The 23,485-nt window shown below is 41.1% G+C and overlaps 1 protein-coding gene across 2 annotated transcripts in view; it reads right to left on the reverse strand.

Moving 5' to 3' along the window:
• The window catches only part of EPAS1 (endothelial PAS domain protein 1), a 79,398-nt gene extending 68,790 nt beyond the window's left edge, over window positions 1–10,608 (reverse strand). The window contains exon 1 of one of the 2 annotated variants that reach the window (XM_030446991.1): window positions 10,251–10,608. In XM_030446991.1, the coding sequence (XP_030302851.1) occupies window positions 10,251–10,276 (26 nt within the window). In that variant the 5' untranslated portion in view covers window positions 10,277–10,608. The remainder of the gene's footprint in view (window positions 1–10,250) is intronic. The other variant, XM_030446990.1, reaches the window with a different exon arrangement.
• Window positions 10,609–23,485: the final 12,877 nt, after the last annotated feature.

Consider the following 23,485-nt stretch of genomic DNA (forward strand, 5'->3'; position numbering starts at 1 on the left):
TTAACAATAACTGATTATTTTACAGCTGTTGCACATAAAGAGCCCACCCACAGCTCAACCAACTACGTTCCATCAGTCAAATGAGAGATCTTCCTTGAGTCACAGATCTAAAAGTGCTGTGTGAAGTAATAAGAGGGGTCACCCCCCTAAATATTTACCACTTCGTAAAAGCGTAAGGAATGCTCTGTTAAGACCAGGCATAGTCTTCGTGGCTAGGTGGGGTACTGGCTTCCTCATCTGCAAGCTAAAGTCACTCCTCTCATGTGAAAAGTTGGCAGATTCCAACTCTGCATTTCCCAATGTATATGACTTAGCTGAAAGGATGATGGGAAGCACGTTGCCCAGGTCAATATGGGGATATCTTGGAAGAAGTAAACCAAAAGCTACATTTGTCACGATTTTCCTTTGCTTACTGCTGTCTCAAGCTGCCCCTGTGTTTTCACGTCACTCCTTAAAGAGAACCTCTGTAGCAAACCCCTGCTTGCTCCTGCGAAGACAGCTTTCCACTCCTGGTGAGGGCACGGTGCAGAGGCCACTCCCAAAAGCTCACCCTTTCAGGGAAGGTGATAAATGCAGCCTTCCAAGAAGAATCATCTGGTAAATGCTCTACAGGAAAAACACCAGAAGTGTTTTCAGCAATTTCCAGTCTTCTCTTACAGATTTTGAAACACACTGGAGTCAACAAAGTCCCTGGTAAAAATTTAGTAGTGGAATATAGCTATAGTTGTTCATAGGTTTTTTTATTCCAGGGCACTTCTGCCTAAGGATTCGTGGCCCAATAAAGCCAGCAAATGCCAAATTTTTTCTCACACTTGTATGTATGATGCTGCCACTTTATGGATCATTTAAAAACCACTTTTGTTCTAAGCAAGTAAATACTTTCCATAATTACCTAACAGTCTGAAGAGACTGTCATTGCCATCAGTAGATGAGTATATTACTTCATCATAATAGCATATAAAAATCTAACCAGGCACAAGAGCATCTGCCATGTCAGAAGATATTCTGGTACTTGCACCAAGTTTTGTATACAAACTGCATGACAGCTAAAAGCTTGTTACATTCCTAGCACCATTCCCCATTTACAAATGTAGAAATACAGAGAGGTTTGGTGTTTTATTGAGGGGCTGGTTGGGCAGTGCTTTTTTTTTCTTTTTGTTGTTTCTTTCAGGAAGATCTTTCAACTATTGTGACAACAAGTAGCCAATAACACCAAGAATTTATTTGCAGAGAGGGTGATACAATTGTGAATGGATGGGGCTCTGGAAGACCAACATCAGCCACCAGAATGTCCCCAGCACAATGACTGATCTTTGTAGTTTATCATACAAATGCAAGTGAGAAGACAGCAGTGATACCAAGAGTTTAAGTACCTTTTTATGGCAGTAAAGACCTTAGATATGCTAATGGCTGAAATAAAATACTAGGAATGTACTTTAAGCTACTTCCACCACCTTTACAAAAACTGCCTAATAACCATCCCACTTCATACTTCCTTCAGCTTATTACCTAAGCAAATATTTATCTTACAAGCAAAGGAATACATCTTAAAGGAAAATTCAGTAACCTTTGAACACTATTAGGTGATCTGGAACAGAATTTTCAGCTCTTAATGGATTTTTCCCACTACAAGATTTTTAAAGTTTATAAGGCCTCTGACACAGTGAATTAACAAAAGCTTTCCCTTTTAAGAAAAGGGCAATAAAGTAATTTTTTTTCAGATTTCATGCAACTTATTCAAGCCATTGCACTGGCTTCTTAAACTGAAGTAATTTGGCAAATCACCTTGTGTGTATTAAACAATACATACTAAGGGACACAGAATACCTAAGGAAAACACGTGTACTAGGCCAAAGGTAGATACCACCTGGAATCACTGTATTTCAAGATATAATAATATCTGCTACTTAAAGCAATAGATTTCCTGGGAAAGGCAAACATTTCTATCTCCCACCATAGGTAAGCAGGTTCTCAAGAACATGACTCTTAAAATTATCAGTCCTTTGGAAACAACCAAGTTAGAAACTGCACCATGCTGTTTTCATCACTCATGCACTTGTACTTTCTTGTTTGTACTCTTAGGAGCTGGTGATGTGGGCCAGGGGATGGGGAGGGATTTTATTGCTATGTTTTCAAGTATGCCACTGTCTTCAAAAAGTTGTTCACATAACTAAAGCTAGAGAAGACCTTTGTCATTACTTCCTACCTAACCCAATCCAAAGACAACCAAGTATTTTAATCAGGCATGGTAACTTGTTTTAAGCAATTGAAGCTTTTGAAAGAATGGGACTGTTTTGAGTTCAAGGTCTCAACTGATGAGGACAATGAGCAGTGTAAAAGGAATAACTAATATTTTGGTTTAGCAGATAAATTTAAAGAGAGTCTTCCTGAAAAGAAGACAGGAACTTGATTCAGGTCAAGCCACAAAACCAGATTTATGCATGTATCTCATGGCTTTCAGTAAAGTAAAGAAAATTTGGAAAAAAAAACCCCAACAATTGAATCAACCACTAGGGAAAAAAAGACATTACATTTAAAAGAGCCTTGAGGTTACTTAAGTGTCATTCAAATTAAATTTAAAACATCCAATATTAGGTTAACAGTGTAGTGCAACACAAGAATTCAGAAAGTTTATTTAAATGAAACCAAATCTAAAATATTTCAGTGGTCTCCAAATTTTTTGACAATTTCTCAATCCCATCCCTTCACTTTAGCTAAACACTAGCTCGATTCCCTTATGCACTGGAAAATTATTTTCAAATGAAATACTTTAAAAACAAGGAAATATCTTTAAAACCAGAAAATATCCCCTCCACCAATTGCACCCACAGCTCTTCCAATACTCAGTGACCCATTGTTAAAGACTTGCACCTTATATCTTTCATTTGCCTAACTAACCAAATGTATTTTGATATATTAGATAACGAGTAACAAATATTTACAATAGATTAGGTTCACGTTTCAGTAGCTTCAAATAGATTTTAAATGATCCTGGTAATCTTATTACACATATACCTTCAGACAGACTGCTTGCTATCAAGTGCCATAAGTTACACCCATATGATTCATCCATTGGGAGAGCTGCTTAGTTTAAAAAAAAAAAAAAAAAAAAATTAAAAATACAACCACAACAAAACACCAGCCCTCCCCATATCCCTTCTAATTTTAGCCTCCACTTAGATAACACAGTTTCCTGAAACAAAAAGAGAGGGTCAAGCTGCTCACACCTCTTCTAGCTTCAAAATGTTATTTGTAAAAGTATGTGAATGGACACAATAATTCATGTCCAAATATAAAGGGATGCAGCAGTGTTCCAGCTTTCTGTTCTGGAAAAAAAAAGAGGCAGACAGAGTGCACTACAAGACTCTGTGTTCATGGCTTTTCTATATGTACATATATTTAAAAAGGAAGAGGGCAACCCACTAGAACACACGACACAAGGTCATGCATACACCAGCACCCCACAGCTTGCTGCAGCCCTGGCTTCCAAGGACAACCTCCAAGGCAAACAATAAAAAGCAGCTATGACATTACACTGGCCACAGGCACAGCAGCATGGAAGGTGAGAAACAGCATCTCACAGGATATGTTGGACATCAGTGCCACCCTCCCAGCAACAGGAAAGAGACAATGGCCACACCAGCACAAGAGAGCCCAGCAGTGAGTTTTGGTTCAACATCAGTTCAAATAAACTCAGGGTAGGTTTGACACCAGCTCAGACTGGTAAAAAACAGCACCATCTGCTCACCACCAATTTCATAAATAGAATCATAAAGTAATATATTTCATAAATAGAATCATAAAGTAATTTAATTGTTCAGGTTGGAAGGGACCTTAAAGATCACCTAGTTCCAACCCCCCTGCATGGGCATGGACACCTTCCACTAGACCAGGTTTCTCATAGCTCCATCCAGTCTGGCCTTGAACACTTCCAGGGGTGCATCCTACATTTTACAGATCTGAAGGACTCGAGCAGATACTCAGAGGGCAACTGCCGTTCTGTTAACCTTACCTTCCTCTTGGTATCCTGTAAAATAAGTACTGCATTTATAGAACAGATGGTGACCTAATGGCTACTATACCTAGGAGGGAAAAAATAGCTGAGGAGACTTACTAGTTGCTGCAAGTTATCTTGAGATCACAGGGAGGCAACAACTCTTAAGCTTACTGATGATACAGTAAAAAAACAAACAAACAAAGCCCAGCCAAATCCCATAAATGGCCACAGCCCAGACATTCTCTCCCGTGCAGTCCTGCTTTACAGTCTGCCTGCATTCTGGCCTGAGGTTTTCATTCATGTAGGTCAGAGCTGGGATTCAGGGACAGGCCTCAAAAAGTGGGAGCGAGGCGTAGGCAAGAAACGTTTGAAGAGATGGATTTACTTCTCCTGAGCATAAACAAAATAAGAAAAGTGTTCCTCCCTCCTGCCCAAACACACAGAACTTGTTCACGAAGGTGTAATAAGCTAGTATTAATTGCACACCCACAGGCTAACATAAAGCATTTATAAAGTTTCTGAATTTTTCAGACAATTTTTTGGAGGCAACACCCTAAGCATTCCCCTAATCAAAGAAAACCTCTGATTTCACCTACTTGTGCACAGCAGGGCAGACTTGCAATGAAACCTCTTTAACTGAAGATCAGACATGAAAATTCAACTAAAGCAACTTTGGCAAAACATTTGATTAATTTCTATAATATGGAATAATGAGTATTTGCTATGTCATGTAATACAAGGGTCACAGAAGAATACTGGATACATTATCCTATGTAAACTCTGTAATAACAGTCAAGGAAATTAAATTACAAGTCTAACTGTTTCAAGATCTAAATATGCACATTTAATCAGGATGTATTATGGTAGATTTTGTTTCAGCTAAATTTTCTAGACCTAAACAAAGTCACAGGGAAAAGAACCAAAATCATAATTAGATTTGAGCTCAAGAAGTAAAAAGCATAATTAAATGAGAGTTACTTTGGAACATTAGTTATTTATGAGCCAATTGGCCTACTGTACTTCAATAATCTACTTTCCAAATGCACAGTAAAAGTTTCCCATTTTTACATATTTCAGAGAGAGTCTCCATGAAAAGTAACCTTGTAAATTCAACAAAGCTGTTATTTTTCCTCACATAAGCCTTCAAGATTTCATCCTCATCTCATAACTACTTTATTATATTGCCTTTAAACAAATGGAGCACAAGACTTAAAAATGAGAAAAAAATTACCAGCTGCATAATAATCATACTTGAACTTCTGCCTAATTTAAAAGATGGGTTCTGTCAACCTTGTGCTAGCTACTAGGAGTAAAATTATAACTACTAAGATACACAAGACACGATTAATAGTGGCAGAAATGCACAGAAAAGCATTTCACATGCTTTAGAATTACCATTAGAGGAATAAAAACATTCCATATATCCAAACTATTGTTAAATATGACCCGTCTTTGTATTGCTCATGTCCTTACTCTAATGTTTATCCTAATTCTTAGTTTCCGAATTGTAAATAACAGCAAAACGTTCAATTTTTGGTAGGTTCTGCCTGCAGTACATCTAACAGCAGTTCCAACTTGGAATCAGAAAAGAAAAATAGTTAATGTTGATGAACCCATCATAATCAAAGACAATACAGAAAGGCAGAGAGATAGATTTTTGGTATTCATGATGGGTCTCCTCAATCAGCGGTGTAATCCCAAAACTCCTATTAGCAGAGTACCTCTCATATGCAAGTGACCCACTCAGGACAAACATGACAGAAGATGGCAGATATCAGAAAAATGAACTGAAAAGGAAAAGACTACTGCATACTAAGGCCTGTTAGATTCTTCACTTGCTCTTGGACTAAGTGCTAATCACAAACAGAGCCAGCCCTTACAGCTCCCATGCAAAACAGATCCTCAGAAGCCAAGATACCTTTGGGAGGGTGACACACACTGGGAAGCCCTTGCATTGAGCACTGTAGCCATGGTGAAAGCCTTGGCAGCCCTCATGAAGCTCAAATGCTCCCACTCTACAGAGGTGAAGCCACATCAGTCAAGCTTTTCCAAGTAGTCCAGGACACCAAGTCAGAGATCAGCCTGACCTCTGCTATACACCATTGAATGTAAAGGGAGGCAAAAGGAGAAATGGAAGCACATGTTCAGCCTGTCGTTCCTCATCCATGTGCCTCTGGGCCACCCTCTGACAGAAAAGCCCTTTTCCCATCTGTAGAAATACATCAAGGGTGGTGAATGCAGAAAGCAGAAGCAGCGAAATCCAAGCGTGATGAGTACAGCTGGCCTGAGCCATTCAATGTGACTCGCAAGCACTTTGGGTTTTGGTGCTGAAATGTCCCAAATTTCTTTATGGTAATATGCCATAGACATGCCCTAAACAGGAAATTCCAACAGGTTGTTCATAATGAATTTAGGGGATTGTATTTCTTTTTTATAACTCAAAAAAAGAGAAATTGTAAGGGCAAATGTTAATAGAGAAGCAAAGCGATGGAAATTAAACACATATACTAAGGGGGGGAAGATGTGGACTAACAAGAAAACTTGAACAATTGCTTTCACTAGTGTGTAAAGGAGAATGTTCAGACCTCTATCAGCTGAAGTACATTAAATGATGTTTACAAGAATATAAGGAACAACCTATACTGGCAAGTGGGTGGATAAGATCATCCAATTCACCACCACCACAGAATAACAGGCAAGGGGTGGTGACGGACCTTAAAACAGAAAACATAGCTAGAACAAAACATAGACTGTACATTTCCTGAAACCTACAGTTTAACACCTTGGCACATCTAAACGCTCACATTTCCTGGCATCCGAATCATGGCCATTAAGAGCAAGGGACTGACTACCTGAGCTCTGGAGAGCGGTGCCTTCAGGACCATTTCCTCATCCGGAGGAGGAGCAGCCAAGAGTGACCTCAGCTTGGCAGAATCACTCTCCTGAAGTAAAGGTCAGTGAAAATTGAGGCACAAAGTGTCTCATTAGAGGGGCTAAACGTCTAATAAAGGCCAAAGTGAAAGGATAATTAAAAGCAGTCAGTTTCTTAGTCAATAAATCGGAGGAATCCCATTTGTTTACTATCTGGACCAGAAGAAGTTAAACAGATTTATATAAGAATACATCCTTAGGATCACAAAATAGTATTGTATATTTATATGAGGATGGCTAGTACAGAATCTCTGCAAGCTGCAAAACTGGTTTATTTTCCATAATGCTGTTAAAGAAACAAAAAAATCCCCAACCACCACAACCGAAAAGGTGAAGTCAAATGATGCATCCTACTCAGTGGTATACAACTGGTCCTGAGCCTGGTCTCAAACTTCTCAAACATATGGTGTTGTCCATTCAGAACAGTCAATTTACACACCATCCATTCCTAATAAACTGGATATATCCCTCAAATAATTAAAAAAACCCACAGTGACTAAATAGTTAAAAACCACACCAAGATATTCTATGACTGCCCTAATTAAACTAGGACTGTCTAACTACTGCTACTGTCTACTACTAACTACTGTCATTGTACTGCAGAATAGTCACTGATATTTCTTTTCCTCAGCTTTTATTATTTTCCCAACATGTGTTTTACACTTTTATTCCTCTTTTTCCCATTTTCTAATTACTGGCATTCTCGAAAGCATCAGACTTTGTCTTTAAGACAGTGTAGATAATTTTTTTTTTATTTAATTAAGCTAAAATAGTAACCATATTGATCTCAACTCAGTATTTTGGAGTAACTTTAAATGTGGGGAATCAGCCTATTGGAAATGTTAGAACATTTGATCCAGAGGTAGTGACTGCTCTTTTTTGCTGACAGAGCTTCAAATGAGAACCTGAGGATACTATGCAACTGAAATAGACCATTAAAAGAAGCAAAGATTACCTTCCATAGAGCATCTGGTTTCCAGTAAGAGAACTGTCCCTCTAAACAAATGTTTCAGAGCTGCCTGCAAATCGGGCAAACCAGATAACCCTTACCACTTTTTCTCCCTGAAATTGGTTTGTCTATGCTATTAGAGAGTCAGTTTAGAGTTCCTAGCTGCATATCTGGACAGAGATCAAGCAAATAATATAACTATTCAATTCGAAGTAATAAATCTATGCAATAATAGTATTGAAAAAATGAAATCATCATCATCATCATCTTGCTTAATAGGCTGCACAGGGTACCTTCCCAGTAGGAACTTACTGTGTGCAGACAGAGAGGCACAAGCACTCTGCCTTAAATCCCTCATCTGATACTCCCCCAGTTCTTCCACAAACATTAATTTACAAAACAATCCCATGAGCCAGGTAACAATTAGCCTACTTCTGAGACAGACGGAAAATTGTCACAATATTTACATAAATTCAGTGACATTGTCGGGATTAGCATTCAGACTTCAGTCTTGTGAAGTTTCCATCTTGTACCTGAAGACAGAGGTACACTTCAGCGTGCTGTCCTGTAAGATCAGACACTGCTCAGTCCCTCTCCGTGTTTGAAAATAAGAGTTTAGAACTGAAGAGATTAAGAGTGCCTCATTAAAACAGAGGTGATACAATGGATGCAGTGTATTTTCAATATGTACACTACTTCACTCTTCTTGTCCCTGTAAGCATTTTTTATAAGTACCACCTACCATTACTAGAATTTTTTATTCTCTTGTTCAACAGAAGAGGACACAAAATGTATCCATGTTTTATACCTAGAAAATCGATACCTAGAACAAAATACACTCGACGTAACTGCTTGATAAACTGAGGGAGAGTGGCTACATGGAAAATATGTTTCATGCTACAATACTTCCCCAATTTCATCGTCATAAGGTGACTCAATGAAAAAGGAGCTATTACACAAACCAAAAAACAGTGTCTAAAGTTTAGTGCATCATCAACTGAAAAGCACACATAACAAATAACAAGATAAAATTCTTAGTCTGTACATCACATTGTTTATGAACACAATCTATAGTCAGAACAGAAGAGCAACCTGAGCCAATAATAGACTCAGCCGGGTGACTGTCTGCTGTATAAACCAGACTGAATAAACACCCTGTTAGAAGACATTGTGGGGCTTTTATTCACTTGTTTAGCCTTGCAATATCAGCATCTCACTCATCCACAAAAATTGTTTATGGACTTGACACTTCTTTTTCTTGATCCCCACACCTGTAATTTCTGTGTTAAGGAACCTGAGTTTAATTTTGACATTCATCCTCAAGAACCAGAAGGAAAATATGCTCTCTGATGCAGCTACGAAAACACGAGTAAGCTACTTTGATTCCCCCTGGAAGGTTCGTTACGGCAATGTGGAAAGGACTAGATTCACATCCTCCTTAACCAGCGGTAAGGGGCAGAGTCAGGCGCTTTCTGAGCTCTCAGCCGTCTAGGAAAACTTGCGGACAGTTGAGGAACTTCGCAAACTGCACGGGATGCGAGTATCCCGGCGCAACGCGGCCGGCTTCCCGGGATGGAGCGAGGATGTGTCGAAATGTATTCGTTATTCGCTTTATACAAGCAATAAGAGCGTATTCAGCTTGTCAACTGAATTCAGACCATTTTAATTATGAGATGCGTTTTGCTAATGGGGCAAATTTAGAATCACCGTCCTCCACTGATAAGTAATTTCCTAATATTGAGGTCCTAGTTGATACTAAGCGTACAAGCCCTGCCACAGCGAGCATTAAAGTCGCCCTGCAATACCGGCGGGCCCGCTCCGGCCGGCCGTGACCGCTGAGTGCACCTGCCCGGCCGCCCGCAGCCCTCGCCGGGCACGGACGGGGCCGGGGCCCTGAGCTCCGGCTGGCAGCGGCCGCTCGGGACGTGCCGGCCGGGGCCGCTTCCCCCAGCGGCGGCTCCCGGGGCGCTGCTGGCCGCCGTGCCGCTCGGCGGGGGGAGGGCCCGGGCAGGCGCTCCCCGGCTCGGCGGCCAGGACGGGAGCGGCGCCGCTCTGCCCCCGGCGGAGGGGCGCGGGCTGCCTCGGAGGAGCCCGGCTCTGTTACCCCGCCAGCCCCAGCCTGGGCTGCTGGGCGAGCTACCTCCCGCCGCCGCTGGTCCCCGCAAAGGGGACCCCTCTGGCCCCGTCCGGAGCTCTGGCAGAGGTGCTGCGGCAGTGGGGGGCCAGGCCGCGCCGTCCCGCTGTCACTGCCGTCCTCGGCCCCCGCCCGCGGGGAGTCCCGCGACGGACCCGGGCACTGCCGTGGGGGAAGGGGGAGCCGTAGGAGGACGAAGCGGCCCAAGCAGCCCGGAGCCTCTCCCGCGGCCCCCTCACCTTTTCTTCTCCTTGTCAGCTGTCATCGTGGCGGCTGCCGGTTCCTGCGCCGTCTCTCGGGCTGGGGCGGGCTCAACACCTGCCCGTGGGACGCGGGCTCTCCACGGGCGGCGGCGGCGACCGGGAGGGGGTCGCGAGTCCGGTTCGGCCGGGTCGCCCCCAAAGCGGGCGTACAGTCTCAGGACACTGCCGAGGATTGTACGGCCCGCCCGGGGGAGGCTACGGCGGCGGCTGCTGCTGCGGGTCAGGAGAGGCGCGGCGGCGGGCTGTGCGGATCGGCCCCGCCTGCAGAAAGTTCTCACTTTAAACCTTGGGCCGCCGCCGGCCGCAGGGGCAGGGCCAGCCCCTCCGCCCCGGACCCGGCCCGGCCCGGCCCCGCCGCCGTCGGAGCGCCCGCCAATGGGGACCGGCGGGGCGCCCCGGCCTCCCCGCCCCTGCCCGGCACCGTGGGGGTCAGCGGGGCCACCCAGTCCCACCGGCACCGCTCCACTGCGGGCGGGCAGTCGCCCGCGGGCACCGGGACGCCCCTCCCTTTACTTTTTTTTTTTTTTTTTTTTTTTTGGTCAGCAGTTTAACTTATTTTATTTCTTTTTTATTATTATTCTTTCACCCCTCCTCAAGGCATTTATCTCCCAGCGCGCCGCGCTTGGGGGCGGGAAGGGGCTGCGGCACCTGCCCGTGGTCGCGGAGCAGCTGCGGAGCTTCTCGGCCCCCAGCGTGCGTCTTTGCTCGGTAAATGGGGGGCGGCCCTGACTTCGCCCTTTGGAGTGCCCACCGCAGCCCGAGGCGGAATGGTGGTGTGGTGTTTAAAAAGAAACAAACAAAAAATCCCCACTATTAAGCCATCACTCTGCCCGTCCGGCACTCGCAGTATCCACCGCGCTGCTGTGGGACACGCACGGGAGCTCTCGTGTGCGGGACCGCCCTGCCCCAGCCCCGCCGGTTTCGGTACCGGTCAAACACAAACGGGAGGGTGGGCGGCAGGAGCGGGGGAGACCGCACTTCGGACTCTCTGCTGGGACTGCCTTCCCGCCCCGAGTTTTCAATTCTATTTTATTTTTTATGTCACTCTGCAAAGTTCCGCTTACGCACTTTTAAAACTCTTTGTTGTCAACACACAGCACGGTGTGGCAAGAAGTGATAAAGCTAAATCTCTTGCTACCACCTGCTACGGTTTGCTGCAGTTAATATCAATGTAAATAACAGAAAAAGGACTCTCACTTTGATTTTTATTTTACAGCAAAGCAGCTAACCTTGCTGGACAAGGGATTACAATAATTTTTTCTGAGATTGTTTGTCATCACAGTAGAAACTGCAGTCTTCCCCTCATGTTTTCTGAGGCTTAACATCTTTACATCTCAAACCAAAATGCACACCTTTGCATTAAACAGCAGCAGGTTTCCTGTACTTCTGGAAAATGGAAGTAATGCCAGCAAAATGAGCCAAACTATCTTTATTTCTTGGTTATTCAAATTTGAGCAATTTCCCTATGCTGAATCATAGGCTAGTTTGTGTAGAATGAGGCAGAGGTTTTATACTTTTTTTACAGAATGCATGTTTAAAGAAAAGGCATTTGGGTTTGAATTTGCATATTCTGCTCTCAGGTCTGAAAAGAGCCACACATGCTTACACAGCAACAGCCTAATTATGTGGTAACAGTTGGGGTTTTTTTCGTGTTAAACAAGAGAACCTAAACAAAAGAAACCCACAAACATTTCAAACCTAAGTAAACCTAGTCAAACAGAATTTGTGTATGCAGGACTAAATTTAACCTTCTGAGAATAAGAGAATGCAATAGGATCAAAGAGCCAAGTCACTCATTTCCTAGATTAAATAGAGCTCTCTGTCCTTCATTGATCTCTGCTGATGTCAATGCTCCTTGCTGTATCTTAGAGCACTTCACTTGGATAAACAACTTGCCTTCAAAAATCAGACAAGAAAAGCATTTGAATCAGCTAAATCTAAAGCACTCAGTAAATTTCAAATATTTTGGGTCCAGCCCATTGGCCTAACTCTTGTTAGCTCTGCCTACATATAGTGTAGTTCATTAACAGTCTCAATCTCTTGCTCTCCTAATGAGCAAGGCCTGAAGGTGCTTTCACAACAGGAGAAATCACATCTAAGCACAGCTGAAGTGCCACCACCTGTCCTTCTCTGTGGGGAGAGACTGGTGGGCTTCAACACAGGTCAGTGTTCATCAAAACTAACATCTTCCTGCTCCATCAGGAAGGTAAAGCAAGACCAAAGAATCCTTACAGCTCCCTCACAACTTCAGTTTATGGAACTGTCTATATGAAGTGTTCTGCTAAATGAGCTTCCCATCTTGACTGCAATGAAAAAAAATTATCTGTCTTCTGGAGATGACTTTAATTGTTAATTCCCTATTTCTCCCCTGACTTCAAGGAGGAGAAGATCAAATACATATTTAATAGCTTTGTCATTCCATTTGACTCATTCTGTGACAGTAAAGGACTGTACAGCACCAACAGGGATGCAGAAAGTTTTCTTATTGCTGGAAAACTGTGGAGAGAATCACACGATTTTATTCTTAGGTGCACCTCATTACTGCTTTGATCTCCTTTATCGCCTGTCAATATTTATTAACAGCAGTATTCAGCCTAAGGTGGACTTCCTCTACTCTTAGACTACTCAGAAGCTTCAATGGGAACCACACAGTGAGTGCATTTACTCTACAAGTCTGCATTATTTAATCTGCAGATGACAAGTGCCAAAAAAAGCCAAGAAAAAGATCAAACTGACACTAAGCACTGTCTGTCCTCTCAATCACTATCACTATTGTAAGGGCTCTTTCTGTTCTGTTTTCCCATATTATTTCTCACATTTTATCTCTTATTTGCTACATTTTACACTTAGCTTAGAAAAGATAGTTGTAATTCAGAGTAAAGCTCATGGAAAAGGAAAAAGCACTCAAAACACTCCATCAGCTGACCTGAGAGGGACCTGGCTTCTGTCTCCCCCTCCCACCACCATTTAGATTTCCAGCAGAATCAACATAGCAGATGGGGCTTCCTTACTCTTACCCACATTGCTCCTATGTGAATTATTCTAGAGATGGTAGAGAAACAGAAAGGTTTTGATTTCCTAAAAGCAACTTTCAGATGAGGTATTTAAAATGACTCATTAACATCTGCTGGGATAACAGATGCTTGTTCTTGAAGGGTCCTTCAAGTCTACAAGGGGACCAGTTGATGTCAACTGTGTTTGGACTAAGCTCTAAGCAAAAAACAAACTGAAGGCTTATAAAAATAAAACAGTGATGTGTTACCAGTTTTCTTGTTCCACCTGCAAGTTTAATCTACACCAAAAAACTAGAAAATCTGCATATGGTAGTGGTTGGGTCCCTGGTGCTCAGCTCAGCCTTCTGGTGTTCCTGTGCAGGAACACCCCATCACGCAGACAAGACACAGGCAAGCTCCTGATTACTGCTATTTATTCTGAAACACACCACTGACTTAGGACCAGTTATGCTGCATCATGTTTTCTCAGGATATGCATATGTATGCAATTAACCACCCAAATCAGCACTTACACCAATTTGAATGTGCATAGTTATCATGAGTGAAGTGAAAGCAGTTCTAGTGCCCTGATTTAGCTATGCATGCTACTGGTGCCTGCACTGACTGCAGAGTATTGGTAAAAATGTACAGGAGTTCAACACTGTTCAGCAGTTACTGCTCCAGAATAGTAAGAATCATATATAGGTACTCCGTTCCTTGCAAAGGCATTATCATTAGAATTAAAACCAGCTATTAGAAACAGATTGTTGAGATGTTGAAGTTTTTAAGATTCATCCCTGTTTTCGTTTTTGTTCTGGCTCCTCAGTACTGCAAGAAAGTATGACGGAGAAAAGCTGATGCTTGTAATAACAAATAATGACATTATGGGAAAGGGAAGGGGAGAAAGGAGAGCCCTGTTATTGCAACACATTTGATCCTTTGAAGGAAAGAGAGGATTCTTCACTTACTCATACCAGAATATGTAAGTTACAGCCACAGAATTTGCAACAGGAAATTAGACAGAAAAATATCAAGCTTTGTATTAACTTGTTAGCAGACAAAAAGTGATAGTCATAAGCTATCTAAAGCACAAAATGCCACGGGAGAAAGCGGGACTACTTAGATGGGGATGTAACAACAGTACCTGAACCATGGTGCAAAAAAGTGAAGTACTGTTGTCTGTGCAACCCATCACTTACAATTGCTCCCACCTTCTTTCACAGGTGTGCACCTGTGTCTTAGTATAGCTGTGATTTCTGCAAAATCACTAGCTCTGCCCTTTCTCCACAGAGGCACCAGCTGCTCCTCCCCTCAGCTAAGGGGAGATGTTCTTCAGGATTCCTTTGCCTATTGCTTGTTTCATGCTAGAGAGAGAATTCTTATGCAATAACCAATATTAAGACAGGTATATTTCTCTTGTACAGGAATAGATACTAGGAACAACTTATGACAGCATTCTCCCTGTTACCCTAGGCAAAAGCAATACAGATGCTATAGGCAATTCTGGACCAGACAATTTAAAATGTCATTTTGAGAGAATAAATTAACACTCAAGAAGTCCCAGCTACTGAGCACACACCTTCAAGCAAGACTCACAGATAAACTCCAGCCTTTTTGAAGCATTGATTACTTACAGACACATTCCAGGCATCCCAGACATCACACTCCCATTAAAAAAAAGACATGATGGCCAAAATGTTGGGAATGTACCTGTAGATATTAAAGGCTTAAAATTACTTAGCTTATCTTTTAGCCTTTTACAAAATGCCATTCTGAGGATGTCTTTGTGCTATCCCAAGGAAAGATGGTAAACCAAAGAAATGCTAATTAACATAGTGCTGTGTTGCAATAGAACCAGTTTATAAAGAAAACTGATGATGAACAAGTACAATGAAACATTCCTGTCACAATACTGGGAACTGTAATTTTGAAATTTTGGGAAAGTTCAACCAAGAAACCAAGGAGAAAACAGATGCAAACCAGCTTGTTTAATGAAGAAGGCTTTTGTTTTGGGTTTTTCCCTCGACCTTCAAAAGCTTATTATTTAGAAATACTATGTTTCATAGTTACTCTTTTTTTTTTTTCTTTTTTTTTTTTTTTTTCCCCTCAGTTGGCCTGTAGAGAGTAAAGGCCGAACACATTTGCTAAGCAGGACTCTGAATCATCTTCTAGAATGCAAACAACTCCTGGGCCTCCAGGACAACCACTCAGCAGCTTAAAAACTTATGGCACAGTGAGACTCCAGCTTATTTTAAAAAAGCTACTGAAGAGGAGTTATCTTAGTTCAGGAATATAGACTGTTACCTCATGCTTCTTCAATATATAATGCAATTTATGGTCCACTATGATGAAAATGAAATATGAAGCAGATACAGCTTTCACTTAATTTGCAGAAATTCTTTTGCAACTTTTCTGGAAGGCAGGAACCACAAAAGTATATTTATTATTACCTTCTATTGTATTTTAACTTGCTGACTTTAACCTCTCCATTACTGACATTTGCTGTCAGTGCTGGTGTCAGACAGTAGCTCTGAGGAGGAAGCCTGGGTGCAGGATCACGAGAGGCCTCTTTTACTCAAAGACAGCAAAACCAACAGTAACATTTAGGAGTTGGGAAGGGAAATCATTCCTCTGGGTGGATTTTTAGAGTCAATTTTTGTAGCAATGTTTTTAATACTCATTACCTCCTGTCCCCAAGAAGCATTACATATCATTACAGAGGAGGAGCACTGTAAACAGAAGCTCTCTGTGTCAGATGAACGTCAAGGGAGATGGGAAGCTGTGATTGAAGATTTTTGCTTTAATGATACTGATACCAGTGTCTAGTAGTTAACATTCAATCACTCCAAAAATATTTATTTAGAGAAAGTGTAACATGCCCACTGCAGAATTCTGAGTTTTAAGAAGAATCAAAAATTTTTGTTATTTTGATATTTTGTTTTTATTTTAGGAAACTAAATATCAAAGACCATGCAGCTCCCAAATTTTTAATCTCTGGTTATATCTAGAAAGTTTGCTTGGCACGTAGGTGAGGTTCAAACCTATACTGACTTTCTGTGTAGAAGTGAATTTCCCTCTAACTAATCCAAATTAAAAATCAGGTTAGAATGAAACTGAAGCAATGACCTCTCTTCTTAATCTTGCCAATAAACACTGACTTAACACTAATCCAGACAAATATATGTGGGGTTTATTTTTATTTACCAAAGACTAATTTGCTTAAATGAAGATCTTGAAAAGTGTTTGTTTTAAAACAGTCATTCCTAAATTACACATTACACAAAGCCACTGAACCCATTAACCCGTGGATAGCTGTCACCTAAAGAAGGTGACAAATTATTGTAAAACTGAAAAAATATTCCTAAATCCTACAGGCAATACTAAATGCCAAACCCCTGCCAAAATCACCACCTTTTCTACGAGTAGAAAACTGTCATAAAAAGATAAATTCCTTCTCACTGCTTCCTTTAAAAGAGTCACGCTATTTCTGGAGCTCTTGGACTTCTAGATAATTTTATTTTCTCTTAAGGAAAGGCTAGTTTTTAGTGAGTAAGGTTCTTGGTAATTGAAATCCCTGCCCAAAAGTACTGCTGTGCAATGCCTAAGTGTGCCTGGTGACTCTAAAACCTTCACTGATCTGAGGCACCCAGAGACACTCGCTGTGGGTTACTGTAACCAAGACTGCCTTAGCTCACTCTGATGATGAAAACATAACTTCCACAACATCATGACCTGAAGCAAGAGCCCAGCTCAGGTCTCAGAAACCCCTGGGACAGCCTCCACCTGCCTAGCACAGCCCCACTGCTCTCTGGTTGCCTCCTCAACACCCATGGGACCACAGCACCCTGACAAGAAAGTGCTGATAAAATTCACCCTCTTCTCCTTCACACCAAAACTTATTCTCTTTTGGGGAACCACTACAAGATCTATTCCCTTCTGAAGAAGATCTGCTCCTGGAGATATTTAGAGATAACATCAGATATTGATAACAGCACAAGTGATTCACATACAGAAAAGGAGGTGGATAGCCATCCCTCCCTTTTCTCCCAAAGCCATATCTGTGCTTTGTGTTTTTCTTACACATCCATGTGCTGCATGCTTTGCCTGAGGCAACCTGTTACCAACAATGACCCTGGCTGTGCATGCTAAGGGACCTTTCTCTTCACCACACTGTAGTTTATCATTTATGTTAGCATGTGCCATTTCACTGAGAAGGAAAAAAATAAGAGGAAGAAATAACCGCAGCTTATTGTAGCCCAAGTCATTTTTTTCCGAAGAGAAATAGATTTAATTTAATTGTGAGTTGCTCTGCTAAGGGAATGCTTTAACATACTCCAAAGCCTTAACCCTTGGATTTCAGAAGTCAAACTTAAAGTTAAAACTATAAAGAATGTCAGATTGTTGCAAATTAGCATTAATGGTGAACCCAAGATAATTTAATCTAGCAGTGAGTTTGGTCACAGCACATACATTTCAGTAAGAGTTCATCATCCCTTTTTTGCATACTCCAAAGCAGCACCATCCCTAACAAGAGTAGGTACTTATATTTCCACAGAGCCAAAGCTGGGGACTGCATTACCTAGTAATGGAGCTGGCCATTCCATTACTACCCTGATATAATCGCTGATTCCAAGCTACTCTTATTTACATTGCTCCAGACAACTACAATAAGATTTCAAGTGTCCAAAATCTCATTCAGTAGGATGGAGTCTGAGACCCTATTATATGTGTCTCATTGAGATTTTACCATTGACAAACGAACTGCTCCAAAGACTCACCTTATCTTTCACCAGTATTAAAATTAAGTTTAAAAGGTGCTAAAACCTCTGCATCTCCCTCCATCTCTATCAAGCTCTATTTCTATCTGCTTCAGAGCAGTTTGCTAAAGCTATGGGAGCTGTTGAGTCACTGATTTTATATGATATGTCCTGTAGACAAATAAGTGCAGCACGAAAAGGGAAGACCAATGTTAAAAACTGTTTTTCTCTTTGGACAGAGAGGCTTCAGGAACACTGCTAAAACCTCCAATTACATTTTTCAAATAGTGGAACATGTTAGGCTAGCATGGCCCAAAATCTTGGCTAGCTTGACAGGCTCAGCAGGTTTTCCCCCTGAATTGTGTCACCAACCTGGAGACAAGTATAGCAGAGTTCCAGACATGCCTTGAATCAGAAGTGAATGAGCACAAACACCATGCTCAAGTTTTTGAAGACACAGAAATTTTGCTGCAATTTTACATCCACATAAATTGCATGAGGGCTGAGAACAGCCCTTCCTTCCCTCTCCAAGTTTAAATTAAAGGTATCTACATCAGTCAGTTTGAGACAGTCAGCACAAGCTGGTTTTATTATGATAAATGATCACTGATGGGGTTTTCAAGTCTTCACCTTGCACCAGTTTTCAATAAAAGAATCATGATTTTGAAGTGCCAGCAACAATTGTTGTTATCACAGCAATTCACCTAAAAACTAGCTTGGGTAGCAAAGATTTTCCTGAAACCTACACATTTCCAAGTGCTTATTGCACAGAGCTTAATTTGGTTACCCAGATGTATGCTTTATTAAAAGTCTTTCATGCATTTGAGTCTCAAAACATAATTGAAAAGTCTGTGCATATCATATAGTCAAAATAATGAAAATATGTTCTTAATTCATAGCAATTTTCAAAGGCAAGATAATAAGTGGGAATCAGTGCCCTACTTAAATAAACCATTTTTTACCCTGAACACAGTAAGGAATTTAAGTTTTAAAGTCCTTCATTGACTGGATACTCACGATTTGGCTTAACACAGGGTGCTGGCATATTCCCATAGTTACAGGCACATAAATGACTTCAGCAGAGTTCTCCAGTGAGCTGAATTAACTCAGTGTTCACATTATTAACAAGGCTTTTACTTTGTACCTAATTTTTTTCTGGTTACATATTTTATTTAGTTTTCATTTCTCTGTTTATGTTCAGTAGTTTTGTTTCCTAAAGATAGTCTGGAAGAGAAGATGCTTGTGAACAGATGCTTGTTAATGAAAACAGTAATTATTGCAGTCTGAATGTATACAACTTAAACTGAAGTTTATACACAAATTGAAAGCTAGATCAAATTAATAATGCTGAATATTTTAAAAAGTTATTTTACCAGAAAATCCCAAATATCCCTGCCATGCAATGTAAAATAATGAAAACAGAAAGACAACCCTGAACCATCTATTCTGCAAGGCAATATTCAGTTCTTTTCCATGAAGCCTGGCAAATAAATGAGAGAATTATTCTCCCAAGAGATTAATAAGTAATTTATGTCAAAACTCATAAATTTCTTTAATAAATAACAGACACAGGTTATGAACTATTGAGATGAAAGTACTGAGGTTGGAAGTTGTGCAGTTCAACTCCTGGCATGAAGCACGTAGTGTTGCTGGCAAGTGCTACAATCGAAGTACTGAGCTCAGGAGTTAGCATGAGTTCTTGTCCCACACTTAAATGGGATAACTTTCACTTCCTAGCTGGGATTTTTGGCCATAAACAGCACAGACGATTAGGTCCTATTAGTGCCAAACAGAAAAGGTATGTGAGCTACCCTTTTCATGATATGGAAAATTTAGCCACAAAGAGGAAGATGGGGAAAAATAAAAAATAATGTCCTGAAGTTCTGCTCCATTCCATGTCTTGTAAATGGGTTTCAGTCTATTTTTCTCTTGAAATTTCTGAGCGTTTTTCCCTAGAAGATGTCCATGCTTCAAAAGAGTTAATTCTGCCACTTTGGGCAGTCTCTAAGATGTCTCTTCTGGAGCAATAGAACAGCAATTGAATTTTCCTTAGTTTGAGGTCTGGGAGGAAGCAAACAGCTTTCTAGGCATTGCCAAAGGAATCCCCCTCTTTCAGAGAAACTGAAAGGACCCCATGTTTTTGGCTGCCACCTCACAGTGTCAGTGTTGTTTCCTAAGTAGTTTCTGTCCTGCAGGAGCCTGCTGAGGAAATACCAGCTCCTTACTGTCCTTTAAATCCTTACCCTTACTCTGTCCTTCCACCTTCTCCCACAATCCATCCCAGATTCCTGCTTTGCAGCTCTCTCCCTACCTCGCTCTTCATCCTTTTCTTAAACTGGTATTTCATATGTCACTCAAAAGACTCATTAAATACTGTTGTCATAAAGCCATAGATATAAGTCAATAAAATAGCATATCACTGAGATTTTTTCTGGTATTTCTTAGATAAATCTTGGCGAGAATCCACCACAACTCTTGGTAAATACTCTCATGTTTTACCCTCCCTATTGAAAATCTACACTGAGTGAGAAATGGCCTGGCTTCTACCACCTATAACAAATGTTTTCTGAAAACAGAAAGAAGTTTTTTCAGCCTAGGAGTCAGTCATGATTTAGTTTCCACTGCATTCGGTGCTGATGAGGCCACACCTCAAATACTGTGTTTGGTTTTGGGTCCCTCATTCCAAGGACATTGAGTGCTCTGTCCAAAGAAGAGCAATGCACCTTGTGAAGCGTCTGGAGCACAAATCTTAAGAGGAGCAACTGAGGGAATTGGGGTTGCTTAGTCTAGAGAAGAGGAGGCTGAAGGGAGACCTCATTGCTCTCTGCAGCTGCCTGTGAGAAGGTTGTGCAGAAAACAAGAGGTGAGGAAAAAAACCTCCGCAAGAAATTATTTGGATATCCAGAATGTGGATAACAGAGCATAAATCAGCATTTCCTACTCTGTAACAGCATGAAAATCCTTGTTCTCAGACATCTATGTGAGAGTCCAGCTCATAAAAATGTGGAAAAAGTATGGCATTCTGCTCAGCTGAGGCGGAACCGTACAGTTCCAGAAACTAAGTGCTCAGAAGTAGATAAAGTCAGAGAGGGCTAAGAGAGTGACAAGAGCGGTCAGAGGTCTTCAGCTTGACCAGGAAAGAAATGCTGGCCAATAACAAACTTCAAATATAGAGAAGCTTCTGTGAAAAAGAAGGTAACCCTCTGGTAATCCATTGTGGTGAGGACAAATCTGAGACAAATTATACAGATTTAGATTTCATTGAAAATTAATTTCACTAATAGGAAGTGTTAGCTGCAACTGGACGTTAGCTTAGATGAAATCTTCTCAGAAAAAATTTGCAAACATGATGAGAACACACACAAAGCTGAAAGATCATCTCTTGTAGTGCCCTTAGTCCTTTTTTTTTTTTTTTTCCTTGAAGTTGGCACAAGAAGGCCAAGATTCAGTAGTGTGAGACTGGCAAAAAGCACATAGGACACTGCTCACAAACCTGTGCAAATAGTTGTATTTCTACAACTAATACAACTAAGTTGTATTTCTAAGAATGCATCATCTCTTCCCTCCCCATCTGCCCAAGAGTAGAGATGGTAGATACCCTTTTCCTGGGTTTTAAAACTTTTCATTTAGTATTTACAGATTATTATCCTGTTTCACAGCTCACAATGCATAACTGTCACATACTAGTCAGTCTTCCACTGTAACTTGCTTTATTTTTTTAGCACTTTTTAGACCAGACATCAGGTTTTCAAGACCCTTAGAAACCAGTGGTCTGATGTAGAAAACATTAACTGCTACCACATCCAATTCCTTTTCTTGTCTAAAAGTGAGCAATACACATAAGTTTCAGTGAATCTATAACAATTCTGCAACAAAAAATGCTCATGCTCAGTCACTGGAGGAGCAACAACCTAAACAGTTGTATAGCAAGAGGATTTGGGAAGAAATATCTGAATATGACAATTTGTACATTATCAAAATGATTTTATGATATTCACATGCACTAACAGAGATTGGTTTAGTTGAGCCAGGAAGTCTCCATCTATGCCCTTATGAAGTTAATCTTGTTGAAATGGTTTACATTTCCCGTTAATCTCATGACTATTGATAAGTCTCTTTTCATTTGTGAAACCCCAAAATTACATTAAAATCTCAACTTTCTAAAATCAAAGTTTCTAAAACTCACGGTTTCAGATGCAAACTTACAAAGGTGACACAAGCAAAATCTCAGGAAGCAGATGGTAAACAATGGAGAGAAAAAAGAAAAAAAGCCCAACCAGTAGAAAAAATAAACTATAAGAGATAACATAACTATAATTCAGCTTAGTTTTATTATGAAAAAAACACAACTATGGGGAGGCAGTTTGTTAAGGGAAGAGGTTTCTGAGGCACTCAGGTGGTGCTGGAACTGCAGGAGCAGATCTATTTTTTTTTGTGCATTTCTAAGCATAGGTACTTGGCAACTTTTATCACTTCTTGGAGTGAGCCGCATGGTGGAGTGAAGGCTGACCCAGGAACAGGAGGATCTGTTGGTGCTCTATGAGGCTATAGCCAAGGAATCTGGTTATGTGCATGCTGGAGAGGGCAAGCAGGCAATTTTCAGTTTCAGATACACATGCACACTCAAAATTTCTGAAGCAATTCAGTAATTCACAAGAAGGGCAACAGAAGGCTGTGGGCAAGCCCTCCTGATTTTCATCAGAGGATACACACAGTGATTAAAAAACCAGTCAGAAGCATTTATACCCATCACTGTGCAGAGCTACTTTTCAGCAGAAGTGTGTAACACTAGAAGTAACATCAAGATTAGGTTATCTTGCATTGCTGTGACAATCCATAAGTGAACTGAGCCAAAACTGCCTGGTTTTAGCAATGTCCAGGCTGTCATTCAGATATTTGTCCACTTCATTGTTTACTCTTCTTTAGAATGCAATAACAAAAAAACTGATTTCCAAGGGAAGCCACCTATATTGATGGACCACTACACTTGGGCATGATGTCAATACCACTGAAGGGACCTTGCCTCAGAAAGTTTCAACCTTTCAGACCTCACAGCTGGTTTCAGAGTGCCTTCCCCACAAACCTCCTGACTGTGATGCTCCAGCTGTAACTAATCCCATTGCCAGCCACCACAGCAGGTAGCAGGCAAGATGATGCACATCACTCTATATTACTATGATGTGCTGTGTTCTGGTTTCCAGTAAGCCTTTCTATTATTTATTTCCTTTGAAATCCAATTTATTTTGGGCTTTACATTAATACTGTCTCCCCAGCAAAATACTCCATCCTCAAATATGAATCAGTTGCAATCCAGGAAGCAAAAATGCCATAACATTTTTGCTGGAAGAACAGCATTAAATCTTTGATGTAAATTATTGTAGACCCCAGACTCCACCTGCTCCTTGATGCACAAGGAATGGAGCCAGAGAAGGGAGGAAGCTGCTCCAGCTGGGCTGAGAGA

This window comes from Calypte anna, chromosome 3 (assembly GCF_003957555.1).
Source record: "Calypte anna isolate BGI_N300 chromosome 3, bCalAnn1_v1.p, whole genome shotgun sequence".
In the NCBI taxonomy this organism is placed as follows: domain Eukaryota; kingdom Metazoa; phylum Chordata; class Aves; order Apodiformes; family Trochilidae; genus Calypte; species Calypte anna.